Source organism: Falco punctatus (assembly GCF_963210335.1).
Source record: "Falco punctatus genome assembly, chromosome: 7".
In the NCBI taxonomy this organism is placed as follows: Eukaryota; Metazoa; Chordata; class Aves; order Falconiformes; family Falconidae; genus Falco; species Falco punctatus.
The window spans coordinates 37,880,410-37,905,897 of record NC_137587.1 but is presented as its reverse complement, the minus strand read 5'-3'; the positions used below and the strand labels follow the sequence as shown (position 1 = coordinate 37,905,897).

General features: G+C 52.1%; 1 protein-coding gene across 15 annotated transcripts in view; it reads left to right on the top strand.

The window, feature by feature from the left end:
• TRIM9 (tripartite motif containing 9) overlaps positions 1-25,488 on the top strand; it is a 73,913-nt gene that overhangs the window by 34,625 nt on the left and 13,800 nt on the right. For 11 of the 15 annotated variants that reach the window (XM_080395504.1, XM_080395503.1, XM_080395502.1 and 8 more), the window contains exons 2-7: positions 6,223-6,318; positions 6,783-6,905; positions 16,039-16,149; positions 16,734-16,887; positions 19,616-19,773; positions 22,457-22,595. In XM_080395504.1, the coding sequence (XP_080251630.1) occupies positions 6,223-6,318; positions 6,783-6,905; positions 16,039-16,149; positions 16,734-16,887; positions 19,616-19,773; positions 22,457-22,595 (781 nt within the window). The remainder of the gene's footprint in view (positions 1-6,222; positions 6,319-6,782; positions 6,906-16,038; positions 16,150-16,733; positions 16,888-19,615; positions 19,774-22,456; positions 22,596-25,488) is intronic. The other 4 variants (XM_080395505.1, XM_080395510.1, XM_080395501.1 and 1 more) reach the window with 1 other exon arrangement.

Sequence of the window (25,488 nt, the reverse complement as noted above, 5' to 3'; positions counted from 1 at the left end):
CACAGACTTGGCTCTGTGTATGTGTGTCCTGCTGACAAGTGTAGGCTTTCCCGTCTGTTAGTTTATTTGTGGCTTTATGTCAGGCTGACAGCACATCCTTCTCATGGGAAGCCAGGACAACCTGAGCTGGACCTACGTCAAATGCACAGCAGCAGAACGGTGAGGTGTTTGGAAAGGGGTAATTCAGACCCATGCTCTGTTCCTATCACCTGCCTTGGCTCAAGGTTACCATTTCTAGGAGCTAAGATGGTCTGGCTTTGCTCATCCTGCAAACACAGAACATCAGTCGCCTGTATCTACACCACTTCCCTGCCAGAGGCATGCCAGGGTGGGCCTGGGAGTAAGCGCTGGTCTGCAGCTTTCAAGACTGTTGCCTGCTTGCTCTCCAAAGGTGCTGAAGGACTTCAGCACGCAGAGAGGAAGTGGTCTGCAGTGAAAGCGCAGCTCTCCACCAACCTTTTGGGCATGGGATGAGGTTGCCTTGGGGTGTAACCCACTGTCTGCTGCACATCTGCATTTCCAGCGTGATTTCATGGACCAGGCTTAGCAGAGCAGGATGGAGAGGAAAGGAGGAGGACCTTTGAGGAGGTTCAGCTTTGATAGCAGTAGCTGCAGAGGTGTAAGGCATTTTTGGTAAGAGGTGTCATTAAATGCACACAGGTGGTAACTGCCTAGCCCTGTGTGCTGTCACATCACATCACATGCATTAGGAGCTGGTGGGCAGAGCTCTCGCAGCTGCTGTCTGTGAGCAGTGATCAAACAGAGCTGTTTCTGAGTAGGTTTCAGACTCATTTACTTGTCTTCATCAGAGTAAGTACACAGGGGTCACTGATACAGTTTGGGGATGTGTGCAAGGGAAATGGGGAAGGGGTCTGGGCACTGTTCAGTGGGAGCAGAGACAGCATGGCCAGTGGGCATGTGGGTGTTGCTGGAGAGCAGCCAGGAGCTTTAGCCATCAGTGCATAGCAGTGATGCCAAGTCAGCCCCAGAGCAGGCTTAGCAGGAGCGACTGAATGATTGTCAGGTGGCAAAGGAGGAACAGGGAGAAGGGTGAAGGCGTGATTTTATTTTTGCATTTATCATTGCTGGGAGTAAGCTCAGGAAGGAGCCTTCCCTGGGGCAGGTCGGCAGGCTTCTTTGCCGCACAGGGCACAGCCAGCTCCCCACGGTCACCAGTCTGCCATGAGGCCCAGCTCCTGCAGGACCCCGGGATGTGGCACTGTCCAGCCTGGTCTCCCCCTCGCCCCGTGGTGCAGGCTCAAGTCTCCAGGGGCGGGTTCAGCCCAGGCTGCAGCTCCAGGCAGAGCTCCTGGTTTCTCTTCTTGGGCAGTGTTGAATCCAAAAGTCAGGCTGTCGTGACTGGAGCCGAAAGCCAATTAGCAGCAGTTTAGCTTCATCAACTTCCTGACTGAATGCAAATTTTAATTAAACATCCCATTTTAATTAGTCAGGCATCACATACAGTAAGCTTGCCCCAAGATTCAAAGGCTGTAGATCCTATGCTTTAATTAAAGGAAAGAAGCACCTGACTTCGACTCCAGCATCTGTGACAGCTCATTTTGAGGGTGCAGAACAGCATCTTTTCTTTCTGTGGCTTATTCCTCTTTTACCTCCATACGGGTGCTCCAGCAGAGGAACTGGCTGCAAGATGATGTGGTTGGAAGGAGAGAAGAAACAGGGGCTGGTTGCAACACTTGGGATGTCAGAGCAGGTACTGGGCTCATGATGTAATGCCAAGAGCTCTTTTGGGGTAGGTTTTCTGTCCTGGGGTGACCCAGAGCATGTAGCCCATCTTTGGCTGGTAAGGAGGTGCGGTCATCTGAAATCTTAGGTGCAAACGGCCTTTGATGCAAGACATAGTCTGCTGCAGCCAAGAGGAGGTGGCTTGCACAAGGCATGAACTTAAGCTGTGAACTCCTTGCTACAGGACCTTGCGGGTGATCAAAGCTTATGTTGGTCTGTGAGGAGACAGGCTAGTTCTGTAGAAGAGAAATCTGAGGCGCGTTACACAGGCTACATGAAAGCCATGCCAGCCTCATCAGGTTTCTGAGCTGTGAACTGTTGGAGGCTGGAAGAGCACCGTTGTACAGAAGATGCTGCACTGGGGTGTACATTTGGCCTGGCCTTGATCAGAAATGTCCTTTCTTGATGTCATTTAAATTCATGACTTTTCACCATCACACGCAAACTTGCTTTCCTGCATGGAGGCACAGCCCTTGCGAGCTGGGGGCGGGCAGGGCTCCAGAGCTCCTGGGTGTGCAGGGGCACAGGGAGCGGGGCTAGCAACCGGTTTTCAGCTTGCAGAGGAGGAAAGTGGTGTCTCTCCTGAATACTCCAGGCATCTTGTCTAGTGTCAGAATCTGCAAGTGAGTTGGGGTTTGAAATGAGAGCAACTGTTCCTCACTCTTGTTGGTGGCCAACGCTAGCTAACTTTGGGCGTTTCTCGGTATGCCAGATGGAGCTGTCACACAGAGCCGACGCTGTGAATCCAGCATCCAATGCTGAGTGGGACCTGGTGCCTCCTAAAATAACAGGCCCAGCTCCCTCCTCGCCTCAAGGTAAACGTGGAGGAGCTCCATCCCTGGCAGCTAGGTTGTACTGGAGGAGAACCAAACCAGCTCTGTCTGAGAGATGATGCAGAGTTTAAAATGGTGCTTTTCTCTGTTTCTTGGAGCCTGCTCAGCCCTATGAGCCACCAGCCTTCTGCACCAACTGCGCTTATCCGCTTATCCGTGCTCTGGGACAAGGGAATCAAAGAGTGACAGAAATCCCTTTGTCAACCATGCCTGGGAAGGAGGGTTACAGAGCTATTAGCGAGCACAAAGAGTGGACGGATTCTCTCCTAAGTGCTCCGGGGACAGAGATTTAAATGCTTAGCTCCCATTAATGCTAATGTGAATTACAGAGGTCTCTTCTTACTGCCTTGAAACAAGAGCATTGAAAAAGAGGCCAGCTTTCTGCAAAGAACAAATTCACTTGATTTTAAGACGCTGCTAAATGGGATTTTTCTTCATTTCACACTCATTAATTCCCCTGCCTGTGCTAGCTTGGAGGTGGGACTCTGCTCCAGTCCAGCGCATGCAAGCTGGCTGGCCCACTGCACACTGAAGGGTGCTGCATCTCAATCCACCATCCCCTGCTCTGCAGGGGGACAGTGGTTCCCAGGTCGGGGTTCCTGGCCCTGAGAAGACCCAAAGATTTTGTTTCCATATGGAGATGCAAAGTGCTGCATTTCTGCAGGGAGGGGAAATCCCTCCAGTGTGTGTCAGAAGTACTAACAGCATCTTGTTTCCTATGATCTGGTATAGCACCTGCAGGAGACAAGGCTTGAGATCCTTCCAGCCAACTGCTCCCATGTGGAGAACTCCTCCTGAGTCTCTATTTCCTGCTCCCTCCATGTGGATCACACGCTTGTGGGAAACCTGTGACACTACCTTCCATGTCCGGTGATTAAATCCTTCTCTGAAGCGACAGACTGCCTTAAAGCTTGGGTTTGCTCCAAGGGTCATGGAAGGTACCTGTAGAATTTATGGACCTGATCAGTCATTTAATTTTGCTCCGCAGCCTCTGACTTATTAACATAACAGAAACCAGAAGGACTTTGTTTTTCTGTGGCATACGGTTATGAATTGTGTTGTCACTGCGCCTGCAGCGCTGCCCTTAATGAATACATTCAGGCATGCTCGCGAGTCCCTGCGCACATTCTCATACACACTCCGTTGTCGTATAGCATTAATTAACCTTGTTTAATGGGCTAACTGTGATGGCTTGCAGCTCTGAGTCCTCGGCGGGATGACTCTTGCCATAAGCAGCAGGGATGCAGCAGGAGAGCTGGGCAGATGTTTGTTTCAAAGGGGACATGTCCAGGAATGTATCTCCACTCCAGGAGAGCCTGTGGCGTAATAGGGACCCTTCCTGGAGATCGGCACAAAGCTCATGCTGATGAAAAACAAAACCTTAGGACTCTCATGTGTGTTGAGGAGTTTGTGGCCACCCATGCATAGGAGCTGGCATCATCAGCTTTGCACAGGTGATGCTGGCTCTTACTGCACAGCACTGTGAGCTGGGCATGCTGGTGTCGGCATCCCATTCTCCGTGCTGGGGATGAGGCACAGGGCAGGGTGTCCACTGTGCACCTCACTAACCTTATGATTATGGAAAAAATATGGTTTCCTGACTGGTTTGTGCCCCTCACCTGGAGGCACTGGTGGCATTGAGAACATCTCGAGCAGAGGGAAGGGCTGAGCTGAGAAGGGGGATGTAGTGTAAAACTGCAGGGAGGGATGCTCTGAACACGATGGACCATCTTTTTCTTTTTGTGTACGGGCTCAAAGCTTGCTGTGCCATGGAAGCCATTGTGCTGTGAGTCTGGGGTGTCCAGGGTGAAGGAGCTGCACATGGACAGCACACACTGGTGGTGTTGAGCTCATTAAATTTTAAGAGCATATTTAAAATGCTTTCCCATTGGGAAGCCTGAAGAGTTAGGCTGATTTAAAGATCCCCCTTCTGAAATGTATGTTGATAGAAAAAAAAAAGCCTTCTAAAGATTTTATTAAAGGAAAAAAAAAACCACACCATGCTGCAATTTTAATGAGACGCTTGTAAACATAACAAACTCCTGCTGATGTTCTCTATTAATTGCCTGCATTATCGGAGACCAGGGCCCTGCAGCGCTTGGCTCTCAGCAAACCACCTTGCCAAGCTTAAGATGTCTTCCTAAATGTGGGAGGGCTGGAGTCGTGCCTGGGCTGTGGAGAGCGAGCACGGGGCAGGGTGAGGGAGGCTTTTGCAGGGATGCAGCAGAGAGGGTGAGGCAGGGCTGGGTTGTCCCTGAAGTGCATGGGGCTGCCGGTGCTGTGGGGAGCAACTCGGGCTCTGGCCTCTGCTCTCTTCCAGCCTTTGCTTGGGGCGGGGAGGGAGGAGAGACAGAGAGACCTGCTGAGCTGACTTAGCAATCCCATTTTTATTAGAGATGCATTCACTGATTAGCTCCACATCCTAATGACATGGGCACGATAAATTACAAAGGAAATGCAGAAATCACTAGGGTTATATTAACATCTCCTGGGGAAGCAGCAGTAAGGTCATTTTCTGGGCCATTAAATGGTTGCCATTCATTTGCTGCCTTGTCTCTTCGATAGCAATTCTTTTTTTCTTGATTTCAGCCCAGCACCATCTCAGCAGGCACTGTGCTCTGCTGACCTCTCATCCCTTCTGCACCATCACTCCCCCTCCTCCCCGTTCCTGTCTCACCTCCTCCCTCTCCCTGTGCCAGCATCTGAGGGAGCACGGCACAACAGAGCAGGGGCCAGCCTGGTGCCAACATCCTGATCACAGGAGAGATGGTTGCAATTAGGTTTTTGGAGATTTGGGGACATCAGCCATCTTCTGGGCTCCCTTCTGTGTCAGCTGTAAAAAAAGATCACACCTCAAAACCTGCATGATGTTTGCAGGCAATTTGCAGCGCACAAAAGAGGCAAAATCTGTCCTGAGAGGTAAATTTTCAGGGGTGATTTGCCCAGCTCTTGAGATAATAACTGTTGCTGAAATCATGGCAAAAGAGAAAGATTCCTGAGTTAATGTTTGGGAAGCGCCATGAAAATGAGAAAGCACAAGACAATCATTATTATTTCCATGTTACGCTGCTCAGCTCAGCACAGGCCAGAGCAGGCTGTGGGTGTGTGCTCCCACCCCTAGCACTGGAGGAGGAAGGAGCAGTCAGTATTTTGCACAGCAATGGAGGACCCTGCTTTATGTTAGCTTTCAGGAGGGACTGGGAGATTTTCAGTCTGAATCAGGTGGCCTGACCTGTGCCCTTGTGGTAGTCAGCCTCAGCAGGCATGGGTCAGATCCTACAGGATTTTGGTGTCTGGCTCCCTGGAGAGCACAGATCCAGTGGAGGTAGTGACTGACTCACTTTGAGACCCAGGATGGATGCGATTTGTCCCTGATCATGCAGGGAAGCCTGTGGAGGAGGCGGACACTGAATATCTGCTTCCCAAAGCCAGGACATCCATGATGACGGCTAACCCTCCTTTTCCTCTCCTTATACTCGGGCCAGCAGGGGCAGAAGGACACCTTGGTGGGTTGCTGAAGGCTCCACAGCCCGGGGAGGCAGTGCTGGGCTGCAGTCCATCCCCAGCCCAAATCGCACATCAGCTCCTCCAGCGCAAGCATGAGTCCAGGACATGGAAATGAACTCACTCTTTCTTCCCTCTGCAGAGCCAGCTTTCCCAGGCCCTGAATGGGTTGTCAGACAGAGCCAAGGAAGCAAAAGAGTTCCTGGTCCAACTCCGCAACATGGTGCAGCAAATCCAGGTACTGTGTCTTCTGGCCAAGGAACATCCCCCTCCTACCAGTTTGAGCTGCTCTCTGCAATCCTCTGTCCCATCATCCCCAGCTTGGTTTGGTGGATGTCCTCCCAAAGGGGCCCACACCTGGCTTTTCCTATTACCCCCTGCAGCCCTCCCAAAAACTGCTCCTCCCAAAGCTGCCTGTGTCGTGGAGGGAGCAGCAGAGACCCCAGTCCTTCCGATCTCTGCCACAGGTAGATCCAAGGGTGTGGCAGGATGGACAAAACCTGTTCCTCACCTGCCACCGTGGTGGCATTTGCCATGAGCCAAGGGCGTAAGCATCCCACGTGCTACTGCTGTGGATTTGTGAGTTGCAGTGGTGCAGCTGCGTATATAAATACGGCTCATGTGGTGTCATAAAAAAATACAAGGTTTCCCAACTGAAATAGAGATGCTCCCCTGGCTGTGATGCTCTGCTCTGACCCACAGGAGAACAGCGTGGAGTTTGAGGCCTGTCTGGTGGCCCAGTGTGACGCCCTCATTGATGCCCTCAACAGAAGGAAAGCCCAGTTGCTGTCCCGGGTCAACAAGGAACATGAGCACAAGCTGAAGGTGAGCCCCTACCCACCGGCTTGGTGGTCAGAGAGCTTTCTGCAGGGCTGGCACCAGATGGGGATGAGGACTGTCGTGCTGTTTGTTGGGGTGAAGTACCACGGGAGGAGCAGGGAGGTCACTGGAAAGCTGCAGCTGCTCTTGCTTTTCACATTAGCTGAATTCCATTTTGCTGCAGATGCCCAGCCCACTCCCAGCATGACAGGCCCTGAACAAAGTGCTGCTTCCTCCAAGTGGTGGTTCCTACCAAATTGGGCCAGTTACTAGTCATTAGGTCAGCACAACCATGTGTACAGCATCCACAGGCTGGAAAATGTACAACATTGGTTTGAAGCTACTGGTGTGATCCTGCAGGATGTTGAGTGCCTGTAACTTCTGCTGTCTTCAGCTGAAGTCCTGGGGCACACGTTGTCATGAGATGCCGCTTTCATCACCAGGCAGGAGCAGGAATTGCTCTGTGTTTTGTACTTGGTGAGCACCTCATAGCCTCAAGGTGGTGGTTGCACTGAGAGGTAAATTGTCGGCATTGGGGGAGCTGAGGTGCAGCTCTCAACGTGAGCATTGAGGTCAGCTGTGAAAAGGGGCTCCTGGCTTGTGTCGTTACTGCAGTCACTACACTGTGTCTTTTCAGCTGGTTTACGGCTGAAAATGGAAGCAAAGTGTCAAATCTCACCCGGGACTGGGGGTAGCAGGTGTAGCATAGCCCAGTATCTGCTGGACAAGCTAGTTGCACCTCAGCCATCACTGATACAGGGCAACTGAGGCATTTCACATCACTTTGTGCTTCCAGGGTCCCTCTTGCAAGGGCTTTTCAGTGTTCTGGCTAGAAACATCCATGTCTCTTTTCTGGCTCCACTTGCATCCCCCCCCGGCCTTGATTTGGGCCACCCAGTAGGCTCCCAGAGGGATTCCTGGACCTGCCTAAAATGGAGGAGGAGGCCGCCAGTTGTCCGCCTGCAGATGACGGGCACTGCAACACGAGGGCATGTGAGCATTTCCATCAGGAGATGGACAATAGCAGCTTTGTGGGACCGAGCCCAGCATCAGTGCTCAGTGTCCAACAATAAAGCACAACCTCAAATAGGCATGCCATGCCGCCAGCTTGTCTTCTAGGCACAGAGAGGACCTCCACTGCCTGGTGGGCTCTCTTTCCCTCTTCCCCTTCAAGGCACGGTTAATTAAACTCTTACAAAGCCAGGCAGCACAAAGTAATTTCCCTGCTCAGCACAACCCACAGAGACCTTTCACTTTTTGGCCAGAAGAAAGGATCTGCATCCCACTGCTTGCTCTTACCATATTGCCTGTCCCCCCAGCACATGCACACGTATGTCCCACCCCCATCCACCCTTGTTATCAACTGGGCTTTAGGCAGTCCTGGACCTTAAAAGAAGAAACAGCTGCTGGGTTTCAGACTGGACTCTGTTAAAATCATCCCTCAAGCCTCCATTCCTGAAGGGCCAAGCTTTTACAGCTCCCCACACACCGTGGGAAGGGAGCTGTGTGGGCAGGAGGGGCTCCGTGGTGCTGGGTGCTCCAACAGATGTGGCACATGAGCTTGCATCCAGTTACCAGTAGCATCACAGCAGCTGTTGCTTAAAATCCAGAAGCTGCTCCCCTCTGCTTTGCAGCCTGTGGAGTGTTGCTCAGATTTTTAGCCTGAAATTGTTTGATTTTCAGTTTTAATTCTTGCAGGGTGGAGGGGTTAAGTAATAAAGGCAGTGGTTCTGCCTTGGTCTTAGGCTTGTGTGGGAAGAGTCGTGCAGCCCTGACCCACCTGAGTGCCAGCTAGAGTCCTGCACACTTGAGATTTGCCTCCTGTGGCTTCAGCGTCGTCAGGCTGGGACACAGAGCCTTAACATGCAGCCCGGGTGAATGCACATCCTTCCCCTCTGGCTTGGGGGACAGGGACAGAGAGGGTCTTGCCTGCTTTCACAAGCTGCAGATGGGACAGGGGCTGCAGGAGAGCCCCAGGCCTGTTGGGTACCTCCTTGGCATCCTCATTGTGCACACACAGGGCCCCCTGGCCGCACCAGGCCACTGAGGCGAGATTTGCCACCAACCCTGCAGCCTGTCCCCCCCACCCCCATCCCCAGCATTGCTTCTGTCACCCAGGGGAAAGGGCTGCCCGGGTCATCACCGCATGGGGCAGTTTCCCCTTTGCCCCTTCCAAGGAGTCCCCTGGACAAAGGCAGCACCTGCAGCTCCAGCTGGGGACAGGCTGGGCTGGCCTCACTCAAAGGGTCGAGACATGAAAGGGGAGCAGCATTGTGTCTGGAGCAGCTGCCTCCCGACGGGATGTCCCTGTCACTGCCCAAGGCTGGGGCTGGCTGGGGGGGATAAAAGCCCCCAGCTATTGCTCTGAGGCTCTTGAGCACTGGAAGCATTGCTGAGGGAGCAGGAATCCTTCCAGGGTGTCAGGAAGGATGATGTGTGTGGTGTGACACTGTGCCACCTCTGTGAACAGCCACCTCCCCACCTCTGCCCACCCTGCCGCAGCAGCATGCTGTGTGCTTGGTGCTGTCTCTTCCTGCACATGCCCTGGCATGCACTTTGTGGATGCATGGTGGGTCTTCCTGCAGGACCATAGGGCTTGTCCTGGCTGATGGTCACGTTAGGATGGGACACTGGCTGCTGACTGCCGGTGATAGCTTCACCCCTTCCCAAAGGAGACCAGCCCGGAGCATCCCAGCCTGGCCTGCATGTCCACTTGCTGCTTTGTGTCCCCAGAGCAACTCAGCTGAGGAGGAGATGAGCAGATAAGACTGACTAGTGAGGCTTAGCTGTGCCACCCAGGACCCCTTTCAGATCCAAACTAGCTGCTCCAGCAGCTGGCATGGAGCCGCAGTGCCCTGGCCGCAGATGATCTCCCTGTGGGCTGCCCCTCCTGCCTGCTGGGAGGTTGGCCATCACAGCAGGGCATGGCACCGTGTAGGCGAGGAGGAGAGGCATGAAGGGACAAAGCTTGCCGGCTGGCACCGTGCCACAGGCGCCTTTCACTGGAGAGCCCAAGTTCCCATTTCTGTGAGGCAGCCAGAGTTGGGGTCAGCTCAGCTTCAGGACTGACCTACTTTGGTTTGACACATATTTCATGGAGGCAAGCACAAATCCAGGTTTGCCTGTGGGCCAACACTAATTACTCCAGAGTGGAGAGAGGTTTGGGAGGAAATGAACTTGGAAGCATTTCCCCACCCACCCCCTACACTTGGATTCAGATTAAGGACCCAGGCTTTAAAAAATCACATCTGGAGGAGCAGCGGGACCAGGTGCCTGCTCCATCTCTGGGACCAACCTCCTTGTCTGTCCTGCTTCCTCATCGCTGACCCTGGTTTTTAAAGGACCAGTATGGTCTTGCGAAGGGAAGGTGCCCTACAGCATGGGCTGGTTTGTGCAGGGGACATAGAGGCTTCCCTGCAGTGCTGTCCCAGGAAGAAATCTCTCCTCAATCCACAGCATGCATGGATTGGTCTCTGCATGTACCTCCTTTAAGCTCTCTGCAGTGTGGTGGACCATTCTGGCTGCCTTCTGGCCTTCAGGTCATAGGATGTCTTTGCTCTGTGGTTTCACCACGGTGCTTTGACTGCAGAGCCCTTGCAGGCAAGCAGCAGTTGTCACATTTCTCAGGGGAGCTCATTATATAGGAAACGTTCACCAAGGGCTCTAGCCTATAGCACTGGATATCCAGAGATGTAATGCTGGTCCATGACCCTTCCTTAGGGGTTACAGGCAGGATTTTCCCGGAAGCACAAGGGAACTTGATGTCCCCTGTTGGATTAGGTCATTGGGAATCAGGACTGGTGTGTAAGGATGAGAAGCTGTGCGGTTTAGTTTCCTGTACCATACCATTTCTCTCTGGAAACACCAGACAGGACACACAGGTCAGATAAGCTCATCACAAGGTAGATTATTTCCCGAAGATGCAAATACCAGCCCACTGCTTTCTCTTACAAATCCCTCCACACTCTGCAGTTTTTCCCCTGTCATGATGTCTGGCCACCTTGGGAAGGGCATCAGCACCAGGAGCCGAGCACTGAGGCTGAGGAGCTCTGCAGAGCTGTGATCAGGCTGCAGGGATGCCTCTAGTTTTCTGATGTCCCTCAAGCTTTCCACTTGTTCTGCTGAAAAGCTCTATCAAGTCTGTCCTCCATAGCATCTGTCCATGTGCTATGTTCCTCCAGTGGCTCTGCACTGAAGACCAGGTCTCTGTACCACACCTTCCCACACTTGTTGGTGCTGTACAAAAGCTTTGATCAGAGCTGGCTATGCAAGCTTCCAGGACGTGCAGCCGCCAGCATTGCACACGGTTGTTAACGCAGCAGCTCTGCTTTTCCCAGCTCCAGCTTGAGCCTCCTCTCCCAATAGCAAGAGGCAAGTCACCATGGAAACATCCACCTGGAAATGCTGTGCTCAGAGGACACGTGGCTGTGGGATTCAGCACAATCAAAGTGTCGGGATCTGTTCTGGGGATTTTTCCGTCCAGGATTTTTCCATCTGGGTTTGCAGCACTGCAGTGAAGCACAGGAGCCCCGCTCCCCTTAACATTACCCTCCATCCCTGCAACTGTGCGGGTGACCTTACCCTGGCCATGGTGTGCCAGGAGAGAGGAGGCTCCGTGTCCTGCACATGACCTCCTTGCAAGACTCATCTCAGACGCTGAGGACTCAAGGTTCAAGTGAGGTTGAGTGCCTTGGAAACTGGTTATCTAGCTGAGTACTCAAAAGAGGAGGAAGGTGAGGAAGACGTTTTAAGTAGAGATGAGTGCAGATGTTAGTGCCTTCTAGGAGCTGTATTAAAATGTAAATTATAGCTAATGTCATCTTACAGGGGGAAAAAAAGCTCTTGAAATAAATGTCCTATTTTAAGGTAGTAGTGAACTGCTGTGAGTGCACAGCAAAAGTCCTTTTTATAGGTAGTGATTAGCAGCCAGGTTCTGGCTGTTGCCTCCTTTGGCACCTAAAAAAAAGGCATTTGATAAAAACAACCACAAACAAAATGTATGGAACTGCCCAAATGCCTTCAGCAGCTGAGCCATTAGCCCTTTCCCAGAAGATGCCACCATGCAGTGAGGTGTGTTCCTCGCATAGTTTCAGGAGAGGTTTGTGAACTGTCTACCTTCATGCAGAAGTCATGGCAGCCTGGTTTCCCTGGCAGTCTGGTGAATACTGCAAGCCTTTTGAGGCCTCCTGATCCTCAGCCCAACACAGCCTCATTTGCTTGCACAAGTCAAAGGCTTGAGGAACCTCCAGATTTCACTTTCAGCTCTCTTCACTGAAATACCCTTCATTACCAGGGTAACAGGGAGCTGAGGTACCCCAGGGAGTGGAAATTCCTGATGCATGAGAACCACAGGATGCTTAAGGCCACGTGGAAAACTTTTCTGATTCATCGGCCCCACTGGGTTTAGACTGTCCCTTCAAAGGTGTGGGAGATGTTTGTGTCTTATTTTTAAAACCTTTACTTTCCCTAATCAAAGTGATTCGTGACTACATCCCATTTCTCTTGTGGAGCACAGAAGCAGTAATGCCACAAAGTCCTACCTAGGTCCCAACCAAAGATCCCTCTTCTTGCCTTGAAAACAGTTTGTTGGTGGCAAAGGGAACATGGATTTCCACTGTTGGCTTGCCTGCTGTGTAGATTCTACAATTAAACTGCTGTTTCACGCTCTAGTTCTCCAGATAAATAGATGCTTGGTCCCCAAAGGGGATCACAGAGTTACAGAAGGGCAGGATCGACGGGGCTGAAGGTGCGGGCTGGGACAGAGCTGCAGCAGCTTCTCTGGTGCAGTTTCTGGGCACCTAGAGCAGGGTGCCCTGGACTGCCTCCAGTTGGGTTTTAAATGTCTCCCAGGCTGGAGACTCCACAGCCTCTCTGTTCTGGTCTTTGATCACATTTACAAAAAATAAAAAAAGCTTTTATTTACATTTAAATGAAATTTCTTGTATCTCGTTTTGCACTCACATACATAAAGTTTTACGTAGCCTCAGTGGCAGCCTGCAGCAAGCGCTTCCACTCCCAACCAGACCTTTATTAGCAGGGATAATCTGCCAGGAAGCTCAGTTATTAATCAGCCTGGAGTTGCCTGGCACTGGCCTCACCTCACCCTGCTGATAGAGGGGCAAAGCCTGGGCTGGCATCTCCGTGCCCCAGCTCCCTCCTCCCAGGCAGTGCCAGGGAGCCCCGCAGGTCTCATGCTAACACTGGAGCAGTGGTGGCAGGTCCCCTTGCCTCGCTGGTAACCCCATCTCTTGGCCAAGTGGGTGCCAGGGGATCCAGTTGCATGTCCAGGGCTGTCCTGGGACACTGTGTCTGTCTTCATCGAGTAAATGCTGTTTCTTGGAGGCTCACGTCTGGCTGGAGGTAGCAGATGGCAATTCTGCTGATAATACTTATAAAGCATCTACTCGGGCAGGGAGAGGCTCACAAATTCATTTGCAAATCAGACACAAATTTAAGCTGCAAAGAAGATAAGAAGATTGTTTTACCAATCCCATCTTTGCTGTCTTCCTGGTGGCATGTGCATTTCCCCACAGAGGGGCCTCGCATGAAAGGAGGCTGATTTTCTGGGCATTTGGGGTAGGATCCCCACCCGCCCATCTGCAGCCCAGCCGAGCAGGGAGTGCAGAACCTTGCTCCAGCTCTGTCGGTGCAGTCAGGATATGCTCTTAACAGCAAGGCTGGAGCCCACAAGCTGGGCTCATCTCACAGTGTTACACAGTGGTCTGCAGCCGAGAGACCCAACATCCATACAACTGACATCCCGCGCAAGAGCGGAACAACCCCCCAACACCCTCTCCCTGAGCAGAAGAGATCAAATCAATGCAAGGGGCGTTGCATGGCAGGGGCTGCAGGTTGCTGCCAGGCTTTGCACCCCCACTGCACCTGCTGGATCCCACCCCAAAGGACTGACCATCCCTGCTGCGAAATGAAGCCCAGGGGCTTGCCCACACTTTCAGAAAAGGTCAGCGTAGGAGTCCAGATCTCCAGGACTAGCTGTTGTCTCCGCTCCATCCCAGCAGAGCCATTCCAGTGCACTCAAGTGTTAGAAACTGACATTGAATGAACTCTTCCCTCTAATGACAGCGTTTGATGCCAAAACCAGCGTGTGCCAATCATGCTGCTCGGTAGCCCTGTCTCAGAGTGATCCATCATCTCTGCAAGCCTCCTAACACGTCTTTTGGTCCAAAGGAACAATATGGGAGCTCCCCCTGCTGCCTTGTTTACCCTGCACGCAGGGTGCACCGGCTGCATCCCCCTTCCCAGCACCTGAGCTTGCTCTGGCCTCCCTCTGCCATAGGCTGGGATTGCTAAAAGCAGCAAGAAGTGGCTGCTCCCTAAAAAATCCAGAGCCATCTAGGAGAGTGCTCTGTGGCATTTCACAGAAGCAGATATGTTGTCTCGAGCTGCAGGACTGATAATTCTTTTCTTCCTGTTAGGTGATTAAGTAGAGGTGATTAAATTATAATTAATCAACACATGGTGTGATTGATTGCCCTGCAGGAGTCATCACCCCCCTTGAAGCCCAGATTCATAGAATCATATAATCAGTTATGTTGGAAAGGACCTTGTAAGATCATCAAGTCCAACCATATTATTAGTCCATGGGCTGATCTTTCACCCATCTCAGCCACAGTGCTCCTGACTTGCACCACAAGTACTCAGCAAGAAGTATCCAGCCAGTGGGTTCCTTCATTCATAAAATGGCTGAGAGAAGAAAAAAAACAGATACAGCTGTGTGGGGAGAATGGAAAAGCTTTCATATTTATTCACCGCAGGAGGCTGACATGTGCTTCTTTTCACCTCCCCATCCCTCAGAGCAGTAGGGGTGCTCACAGGAGGAGGTGCTTCCCAGCCCAGGGTGGTCATTCAAGTGCTGCTGTGCTTATGGAGTGGTGGGCATGCTGGGATTCACTGACTGTGGTGCTGAGGACACAACTGCGCTTTCAGAAATGTTAATCACTGCTTATTGCAGCTTTTTCCATCCTACTGCAGCTGCAGCTGCTGAGCCAAAGCTCATCTTTCCTGTCTGTAACATCCTGGATAGCTGGGGTCTCTAGAGCTGCCTAGCTTTGTTCAATCCTAGTGGAGAACTTTACACAGCTTTGAAGAAAAAAAAAATGATCTGCCGTGAGCACGTTCCTCTCTAAAGCATAGTCTCTCTTCCTGAGCTGTTCTGCCAATCTCCCATGACAGAAATCCTGCTGACACTGGGTGCAGACCTGCATTGTCTCCTTCTGTGGGGATTCAGCATGAGGCACCAGCCAGCCTTCAAATATATCCTTGTGGTACGGGAGCCTGCACCCTGTCCTCCCTGCTGTGTTTCAGGGAAGATCAGCAGAGACCACAGGCACCGGCCAAGCCACATGCTTGTGCTTCGCTGCTGGGATGCTGAAACGCATTCCCCTGGGGAAACCATCCATGGGTACAAGAAGACATGCTTTAGCATGCAGCCTGGGCAGCCCCAGACAGAGCTCAGTGTGCCACAGAGAGCCTTGATGCAAGGCGAGCAGGATTTATCTCCTCTCACTAGCACATCTCTTTCTCTGAGCTCATCCCCACACTCCTGCTGCAGCCGGTGGAGAAAATGAGGCAATTCTGCAGCATGGTCCATCCCGGGTGGTGGGCAGATGAGCATCTCAAACAGACCATGAGTCAGAGCTGAAGCTGGGGAGGTGGTGCTTTCATTTCTCTCAGAAATACCAAAATGCCAGGAGCGCTGCTGGTGGTTGGGTGCAGCTGCCCCGGAGCCAGCCCTGCAGCCCGGCTGCATGCCAGGGATGGATAGGGCAGCAGCTATGTGTCTATGGAGGTAGGCATTTGGTGTGCATGGTGTTCATAAGCTTTGGAGGTTGTCTTAAATAAAGACAGAGCATGGAACTGCCCTACTGCTTTAAATAATTATGTGGGTTAATAATTTTGAGCTAAACAAGGCTTGTTTAGCACCAGGTTTTCAAAGGTCTGGAATTTGATGTATGAGTCTTGGCCAACTCTGCCTTTTTCTGTTCCCTTGAGTCTTTGTCGCTTTTCACATTGACCTGAGCCCATCCCTGTGTACCCACGCAGCACCGAAGCCCATTTGCTCCCTGTCTCCCCAAACCCTGCGGCTCTGAGCAACGCTGCTTTCCTTGTCCCATTGCAGGTGGTACGAGACCAGATTTCTCACTGCACGGTCAAGCTGCGCCAGACCACGGGCCTGATGGAGTACTGCCTGGAGGTCATCAAGGAGAACGACCCCAGCGGCTTCCTGCAGGTTGGTGTGGAGCTGCTCACGTCTGGGCGGCGGGGGGAATGGCAAAGGTATCATGCAGCCAGAGGCCCTAGGGTAACACAGCAGAGTTGGGGGGGTTACACCAAAGATGATGTCCCCGGCTTTTCCAGCCATAAAATCAAGCCTCTCATCACGTGTAGGTTTGAAGCAGGACAGAAGCAGAACCAGGCCAGGGATATTTGTTATTCTGACCAGAGGAATAGAGGGTTGCAGCAGACGGTAGTGTATCTCTGGAGCAGTGATCATAAAGTGCTGTCTTGTGGCTCTCCAGCAAGAGATGGTCATATAGCACTGGGGAACTGCATCTCACCATTCATTCCTGAGCTGGTCCCTTGGTGCTAGACCCTGCCTTTAAAATAGTCCCCAAAACTCCTGGGGTCCCTCTGCCAATCTGAGCCTGCAGCAAAGGATGATGCTAGAAACCATGTGTGAAGTCCCAGCCTTTGGTAGTCAGGGGCAGAAGTGGCAGCCTGGGAGGCACAGAGAAAGAGGGGAGCAGGGTAGGGGCAAGGCACAGCATGTAGCCTTGGTGGCTCTTGGTAGCTGAGGATGCTCCTTGCCACCAGATCTCCGACGCTCTCATCAGGAGAGTGCACTTAACCGAGGACCAGTGGGGAAAGGGGACACTCACACCTCGGATGACCACGGACTTTGACCTGAACCTTGACAATGCTCCTCTGCTGCAGTCCATTCATCAGCTCGACTTTGTCCAGATGAAAGGTAAGAATATTTCTAGTTCCTTTCAAAAGCCTGTCTTGGTTCATGCTGAGTGCTTCCATGCAAGGCATCACAGGGAAGAGGCAGGAGAGGAGAGTTTCTTAATCTTCTCCTGGCAAGATTCGGCACCCCAGACCCTATTTTGCACCCCTGGGCCAGTCATCTGCCTCCTTGTCTTGGATCCCTGGGCAACTGTGTGCCAGACTGAGGTGCTGAGAGCTTGGTTTTGCCTCATTAAGAAGCACTCTGCAGGTTGGGACCAGGGTCTCAGGAGCAGCACAAGGCACTTCCCACACCTGTACTCACACACATTCCCTGGCTCAGTGCTAAGCAGCACCTGGCATGGGCCAGCTAGCCAGCTGCCTGCTGCAGGCAGCCACGGTGTCCCTCCAAATACAAAGGTATGAAGAGCCATGCCACGTAGCTTGGGGTCTTTGCTCCCTCACCTCTCCTTGCTATTGTTTTTTTAGACCTTCATTTCAGTTTTAATTTTCTCCTTGTTCTCCATTCTCTCTGTGCTCACTCTCTGGTACCACGGAGAGCCACTGCATTTGCGTTGCAGGAAGCAGAGAGCAGCTGCAACCTGTGAGCAATTTGTGATTTGGCAAGTCCTGGAAAGCTGACAGAAGATGCAAATGGGCTGTGATGCAGGGAAGCTCAGGAGGACATTGAATCTAGGTCTGTACCTTCAGTGGGTGCAAATGAGCTGCCTGGAGGAAAGACCACCAGCTGTGGGACTGGCGTGTTCTTCATTGCCTTCACAGCTGGATTTCCTGACTCAGGAGCCCTTTGCAGACAGCAGCATTTCTCAGCAGTCAGGCACAGGAAGGCTGTTGACCACTCGCTTCCTCTAAAGATAACAAGTATTTTCAAATAATGGCCCCACTGGTATTTGCTGCAGTGAGAAGGGTGCATTGGGCATGGCTGCTCCCATAGTTACTCATCTTTAACCAGGCTGTTAATTTGAAGTGTCAGTAACATTTTCTGATAGGGAGGGGAGCCAAACCGAGGGAGGGCTGGATTACTTTTTTGCTTACACAACAATTGTGGAGATGTTAGCGTGTTCCTGTCCTTCCTTTCAATTTAGCCCAGGGGGGTTATTTTTAATTAATAAGAGCAAATCTGCTGCTGGTTTAGCTGCCCACCCTCCTCTGTGGAGGCAGAGCAGACCCGAGAGAGGCTGACCTCTCATCTCACCCTCACTGTGAAAATAAGTTGTTGCATTTTGTAGACTTTGCAGGAGGTTGGGTTTGGATCCCAAACAGGTGTCAGCACCGGGGGAGACAAGGCAACACCAGAGGTCTTGATAAAGAGCAAAGGTGAGCGATAGGTACAGAGCACCCCGCAGCCATTGCCAGCACATGCTGGGCACAAGCAGCATCCCTTCTGTTGTATCAGCTGTAATGTGAGGGCTTTCACCACTCCGTTTCTCCAGGCACTCAGCCTGGTGGTTCCTGAGGATCCAAGCCAGGAGGTGGAGGAGTGGCAGAGGGAGGTGGTGCATGGTGAACCTTTGCCAGCAAGCCTGGTTTTTCTCTCCCAGGCATCCGTAGCTCCTCCATATCTTGTCTGGGTTCTCCATGTCTTTTTTTTCTCTGGCTCTTGTCAGACTTTGGGCAGTGAGAATAAGGATGGAGGATGAGCAGCTCTGTTGAGAGGAGGTTTGGGAGGGCTGTCCCTGGGCAGGGCATGGGATGTGTCAGTGGACATCCCCTTTCCCTGTTGTGCTGTCACCCCTCCATGCTTTTCAGAGCAGGAGTGGGCTGTGATACACACGTGCATCTACAGCTTGAGCAGAAAAAGCCCTGACGGTCCTTTATATCCCCCGTGTAGCTGATGGGAGGCTATAGGGTACACAGCCTCGCAACCTCAGTACCAGAGGAGTGCAGAGGCTGAAGGCAAGGACTGTCTGGTGCCTGTTTGGAGACCTCTCTGAAATGTGCTTGTGCCTCCCCGGGAGGTGTTCAGCAGCAAGGGCTGTTTGTTGGTGGGCTGGCAGAGGGGGCAGCCTTGGGGACCCCACAGTAACCCCCAAAATGGGTGCTCCACTTGAGACAGGGTGGAAGGACCCTGAGCCCTTTCAGGCAGGTCAAGGGTGCTAAAAAGGCATCGTTGAGAGACACACTCACCTCTCCACCCGGTGTCATAGTTTGTGCAGTTGCCACCCCTTTTAGGACAGACTCTACTATGGCAAAAAGATCAGGTGCTCCCTGTTCTGCAGGTCCTGAGACTCATCCCTGCTGCTCCAGCATCACTTGCTTTGTTGTAGTGAATTTGTTCGATGAAAAAGGAGAGCAGTGCTTGCTGCTAGATTGTGGCCAGGCCCACAGCTGCAGCCAGCTCTGCAGAGCATGTGGGTAAACGTCGCAGATTTGGGACTGGCTGCTGTGAAGGATCCAGGCAGTTCTATACCAGGTATATTGCTGCACTGCCATATTTCACCAAAATGCATTAGAAAACAGGAGGAAAGCAGAAAAGCTCTGGGTAAATCTCAGCTTTACCAGGCTGCGGGGTGGAGGAATTTGGTGGAGCTTGTTTGGAGAGCAGTCCTTTCTACTTCCTCCCCACCTCACACGCACAAGATCGTAGTTACATCTCTTGTGCTGTGCTGGCTTCACACCAAGGCAATAAATGCATCATCCACGCTCCAGCTGAAACATGCATGCCATGGCTATCCCCCTGCTCCTCCTTTGTGGTGCTAGCAGCCAGGGTTACACTAATTTGTGTTTAGTTTCCTCCCCAGTGCCGGCTCCCCCGATCCTGCAGCTAGAGGAGTGTTGCACCCACAACAACAGTGCCACCTTGTCCTGGAAGCAGCCCCCCTTGTCGACGGTGCAGGTGGAAGGCTACATCCTGGAGCTTGATGATGGCAACGGCGGCCAGTTCAGGGTAGGTGCCCAGTGCGTGAAGCCAGTCTCAGTGGCAATGTGTTTCATCTGGCTCCAGCATTGCCCTGCCATGAAGTGACCAAAGAATTCTCTAGACTTTTTTACAAGTCCCCTCCTTCCCTGGGAACGTGAGATTTGCTGCTGGGGTGGCCAGGGAAGCTGATGATGCAGACAAGCTGCAGGCTTTTTTTGGGAGCAAGGTTATTTGAGGGGTTGGAAATGCCTTTCCAGTGAGCAGTGTGACTTGCAAACACAAAGAACGCATTTGAAGCTCCATCTTTTTAGGTTGCTAAATATTTCATGCAAGGTATGCTAATTGCCATGAGACTCATGCTTTGCCAGCTGCCAGCAAGCAGAGGTGTTTAAGGCCTGAGGGCTTTTAAATTGCTGTAATTACACAATTAAAATATTATTTTTCTCTGATCCGACACACTGATAATTATCCTGGCATGTTCACATCCACCAGAGCAGGCACAGGGACCAGCCCATTGTGTTTTCTGAATTCATGCACAAGAAACCTATGCAGGAGCCAGAGCAGAGTTGAGGCAGAAGAAAGGTGACATGGATGGGATCTGGAGAGGGAGGTAGCAGGAAACAGGGTGTAGGGAGGCCAAGGCTCAGCACAGCCACCCAGCAAGGTGAGGGCAATTCCCCAGCGCACCAATCTTCTCTCGTTCTGCCAGCAGTTTGGAGGGGCTTGGATGTGCATGATATTCCTGCTGCCAGGCTTATAGAGAGCTGCTCCAGCTGATGGGATACAGCTGGTGCCACAAAGGGGAACATTGCTGGCTTCTCAGATCATTAAGCTATTCTCCTGCCCAAAAGCAGCAAGCTGACCGTGTCAGGGTGTGATTTACCCAGCAAGCTAGGAGTGCTGACTGTCATACAGGTGACAGTCCTGCCAAGAGGAAGTCAGTGTGTAGCCAAGCCTGTTACCTACCTCCCACACAAACAGGCAGGAGAGATTGAGACAGTGCCCAAAGGCAAGAGGACTCTGTCTTTGGGCATCAAGCCTAACAGGGACTCCTTGCAGTGGACCTGGGGTGGTGAAGTGGGAGCCGTGCTCTCATGCGGGGTGCTGGCTGCAGGAGACCTCTGTGGGTGCTGGAGCCCAGGTGGATCAGGGCCTCCTTAGCTTTCCATCACAAATCTCACCCAAGTTGTTAGGACACCTACATTGTGCTCCTTGACCCTGAGCACTGAATAACTGCTGCTCCCAGGCCTGCTGTGACTTGGGCTGCTCCTAGCCCTGCTCAGGGCATCGGGAGGGGTGGAAGCCATCATCTCAGCTCTGCAGTGCAGGGGAGCATGCAGGCAGCCCTATAAGCTCTGGAGATGTGCACCCACCTGCAAGGAAAGGGGTCAGATTGAAGTGTTGGCTCTGGAAGCAGCAGCACCCCATCACTCAGGCAGCGAAGCACAGCGGGCTCTGGAGTGGGAGCCAGGGCAGTGAAGTTTTCCTACACAGGCAAGCTGCCTGCGCAGAGCCTCCATCTGCACCACGAAGGGCAGCAAACAGGGATTTGTCATGGATCTGCTAATTACAAGCCAATGTTTTGTGAGCCATGGATCTTGGTAGCCTGTAGGCCTGTTCACCGCTGTCCCTGCTTGCACAGCTCTATTCCTCTGAGTGGGGCTACAGCAGCAAAAGCGTGACATGCTGGTGAGTCAGTGCCCATTTGGTGTGATCACCTTGTTTTCTTTCAAAGCACACTTTGATCCTGCCACCCAAGAGCATGCAAAATTGTTTTCTGCAAGGATTTTTCTGTGTCCTGGGCTCAGTCTGTATGCATTCTCTGGCAGAGCTCTTCTGGGATTCAGTGGGAGTTTGGCTGGGACTGATGCCTTATGACTTGGACCAATATGAATAGCATCTCCATCCCCTACAGGAACTGGTTTTGTGGCACAGTATTCATAGAATCAGAATGGTTGGGTGGGAAGGGACCATTACAGGCCCTAGCCCAACCCCCCTGCAGCGAGCAGGGACATCTTCAACTCCACCAGGTCACTCAGAGCCCTGTCCAACCTGGCCTTGAATGTTTCCAGGAATGGGTCATCCACCACCTCTCTGGGCAACCTGTGCCAGTGTCCCACCACCTTCAGTGTAAAAAATGTCTCCCTTATATCTCGTCTGAATCAACTCTCTTTTAGTTTAAATCCATTGCCCCTTGTCCTATCGCATCAGGCCCTGCTAAAATGTCTGTCCCTGTCTTTCTTACAAGCCCCCTTTAAATATTGAAAGGCTGCTATAGGGTCTCCCCGGAGCCTTCTCTTCTCCAGGCTGAACAGCCCCAACTCCCTCAGCCTGTCTCCACAGCAGAGGGGCTCCAGCCCTCTGAGCATCTCCGTGGTCTCCTCTGGACTCACTCCAGCAGGTCCGTGTCCCCCTGATGCTGGGGGCCCCAGAGCTGGACACAGCACTGCAGGAGGGGTCTCACCAGAGTGGAGCAGAGGGGCAGAATCCCCTCCCTGGACCTGCTGGCCTGACTGCTTTTGATGCAGCCCAAAGTTTGTCAAGGAACAAATCACGGGGTCATTTTGCTCTGCTTTAGCTGTATCCTGTGCTCATAAGTCTGCCCTAGGTAGCAGAGCATGGCTGAACCCTGTGCATCACGACCACCATGAGCTATTCTCCCACCCCTGGGACTCTTGTGGTCTGGGTACTAACTGTTCTTGCTTTGCAGGAGGTGTACGTGGGCAAGGAGACCATGTGCACGGTGGATGGGCTTCACTTCAACAGCACGTACAGTGCACGTGTCAAAGCCTTCAACAAAACAGGAGTCAGCCCGTACAGCAAGACCCTGGTCCTCCAGACATCTGAGGGTAAGGCATTGCAACAGCTCCAGCCTGACACACTCAGACACTGCTCACACGCACGTGTGGGGCCTGCCCAGCACACCCAAGCTTAGCATTGCAATACAGGGAACCGCTCCACTGGTCCTCCAGTACCTCGGCAATCGCTGCAGGAAAGCCAGCACTGACGGTAGGGGAAAGGTTATGTCAGGAGCCTTGGACAGTGGCAGAATTTCTCTCTCACCCCTTTCCTTTGCAGAAGGTGTTTTTGGGGGAGGTACAGTGAGAGGCATTCTGCAGAGAGGTATTCAGAATTTGATTGCAGCAGGGTTTGTATTACACAAAGGGAAACTCAGATGTTTTCATTAATTCCATTTAAAACAAAACAACACTGTCAACATTGCTCCTGAGACGTACTTAAGGGCTGTGCATGGCCGCAGAACGCCATAACCACACCATGTCTCCTTCAGCCTCTGGCAGCACACAACAGAGAGCAGAGAGACCACATTACTGCACAGGTGTCCCTGCAGACCCATGGGGTGGAGAGCGGCTACGCATCGTCTGCATCACTCCAGCACCAGCAAGTGCTCAGCTAGAGTATTAAACACTCCCTTGCAGGTTGCAGAAGAGTTTCCCCACCTGACTTTAAGTATATTTGTCACACCAGACACTTAATCTGTGGCGGAAAATTGGCTTGCTTCCGACATGCAGGTGGAGAGTTGTAAGGCTAGCTCCAAGAAACGAGGTGGGAGTCAGAAGCAGTGGGTGATGAAGCCGTGAAAGAAGGAATGAGCCCCCAGCAGCACATCTGCTGCCCCATAGCCTTACTGCCAGGCAAGAAACCCCTCCTTGGTAGTTTTCCACACTTGATGGAATCCCTTTTCCTTACTCCCAGACTAAAATCTGTCTTCCAAGCTGTGTCAAGATGTTGTTTCCCAGCAGCATTACCAGCCCTGGCTGGCAGCTGGCTCTACAGCAGCAGCACGTTCCTGCAGCCTCAGCAACTACTGGCAGATGCAGTCTGGGGTCAGAGGGAACACACGCAGCTCATGGGGCTGCTGGTGAGGTGGAAGGAGAGTGAGAGCCATAGAGCCATAAGGCATCTCTGGTGGCTTTGAGCAGGGAGAAAAAAGGATTTTCTGCTGAAAGAATGGAAGACAAAAGCAGAGCAAGGCTATGCAGAGCATTTTCACTCGCTCGCCTGTGCTCAGGTGCAGGAGATAACCATTCCAATTTGGAAAGGGCACGTACCAGGTTTGGATGCATGGGCAGGACAGGTCGGTGAGGACTGGGAGTCATATGTGACAGAGGTAGAGAGGAGAGCAAAGCTGTGACAAACCTTCTCAGGCAAGAGGCAGAAAACTCAAATCACAGGCCACAAAGGCCTTGACGCGTCTGGCTGAGAGCTGTGTGTGCATTTGGGAAGCTGAGCACCAGTGCCAAGGAGGCTGCAGCCTTCCTCTGGAGATCCAGGGATGGGACAGCCTGGATCCAGTCCCACATGAGGGTGGCCAGGACCACTCCCAAAGCCTGAAGGTCAACAGTTCTCACTCACTTCACTACTCAGCTTCACCAGCTTTTGCAGGAGATACCGGAGCTTTGGCTTCTCAACCCATCTGTGTCTCATAAGACCCATTTGAGACAGTTTCCTAACCAAAACTAGTTCAGCTTTAAGTCGTTCTAGCCAGGAGTTTGCAGGGTTCCCACTATAATCTTTCCAGCTATGGTTTCCTCTCAGGTGTTTTCACTTTTGAGCCAAGCTCACCTATTGCGTAGCTCCAAAATACAAAGGAACCTGGAAGAAAGTAGCTGTTCATGGTCCCAGCAGGCCAGGCTGTGCTTGGGGCTGGTGCCTTGGTCTGTGCCGGCCAACAGAAGTTTCACTCTTCTGAGCATCAGAGGAAAGTTTGCTGCATTCAGTGTTTTCACTGAATGGGCTTTTGCATTTATTATTCCAGCACAAAAGGAAGAGGGAGAAAAAGTCAAATGAGCCTGGAGCATTTTCTGCTCTTAGAGGCTGCCTGAGCTTTTTGGACTGAAAATGAAATAAATTACATCTGCGTGCAGCTTCTGGATATCCAAGTGACTTATTGAATAGAGCCGCCTCACACATCACAGCTCTCGGTTAGGCTTTTATTTCTGGCCTTTACAGCAGCATCAGGCCTTTAAGTGCTATTTTGTCTGAAGTAGGCTTAGCTTTCCCCTTCAGCCATGCTCTGCAGCTTGCTGCAGTATTCGTGTGGGAAGAGAGGACAAAAGAAGAGACAGGCTTGATATGAAGAGAGCATCTCTCTGAACATGGCTGTCCTGCTGTAAGTGGTTATGATAAATTTTGCTGAGAGGCTGTTACTTAAAAGCTGGCTAGTCCTAGCACACAAGATCCTTATCTGCAGCCTGTGGAAGTTAACGGAAGTCTTTCTTCTGCCTTCAGTGAGCAGTGAAATGGGCTGTAGTGGCTAGCAGGGGATGAAATGGCTTGCAGGGCCTCAGCATCTAAAGAGAAAAGGGTGAGAAGAGGGTAAAATTGTGTTTGGGCCTCCCCAGGCATGCCTCTGTGGTCCTGCCCAGCCAAACCGCCGAGGTGAGCCAGGCAGCACTGTCAGGAATGGCACATGGGAAGCTGGCACGCATGCAAGCCTACAGCAAGGTGCAGAGCACCTTCCTATCCAGCAGTGTGGCACATCTTCTCCTGTTCATCCCAAAGGAAACTACATTTTCCAGATGAGAAATTGCAGCTCACTCTCCAAAGCTGATGCTTGGTGCCACCAGCCAGGCAAGGTGGCTTCCGGCTGGGAGAAGATCCGTGCCCCGGAGCCCTTCGCCCATGCTGGGCCCTCTGGGGCTTCCCAGGGACGAAGTTCCTCATCAGCAGCACAGCCAAATGGCAGCAAGGGCTGAAGGCAATGGTCTTTACCTTGAGCTG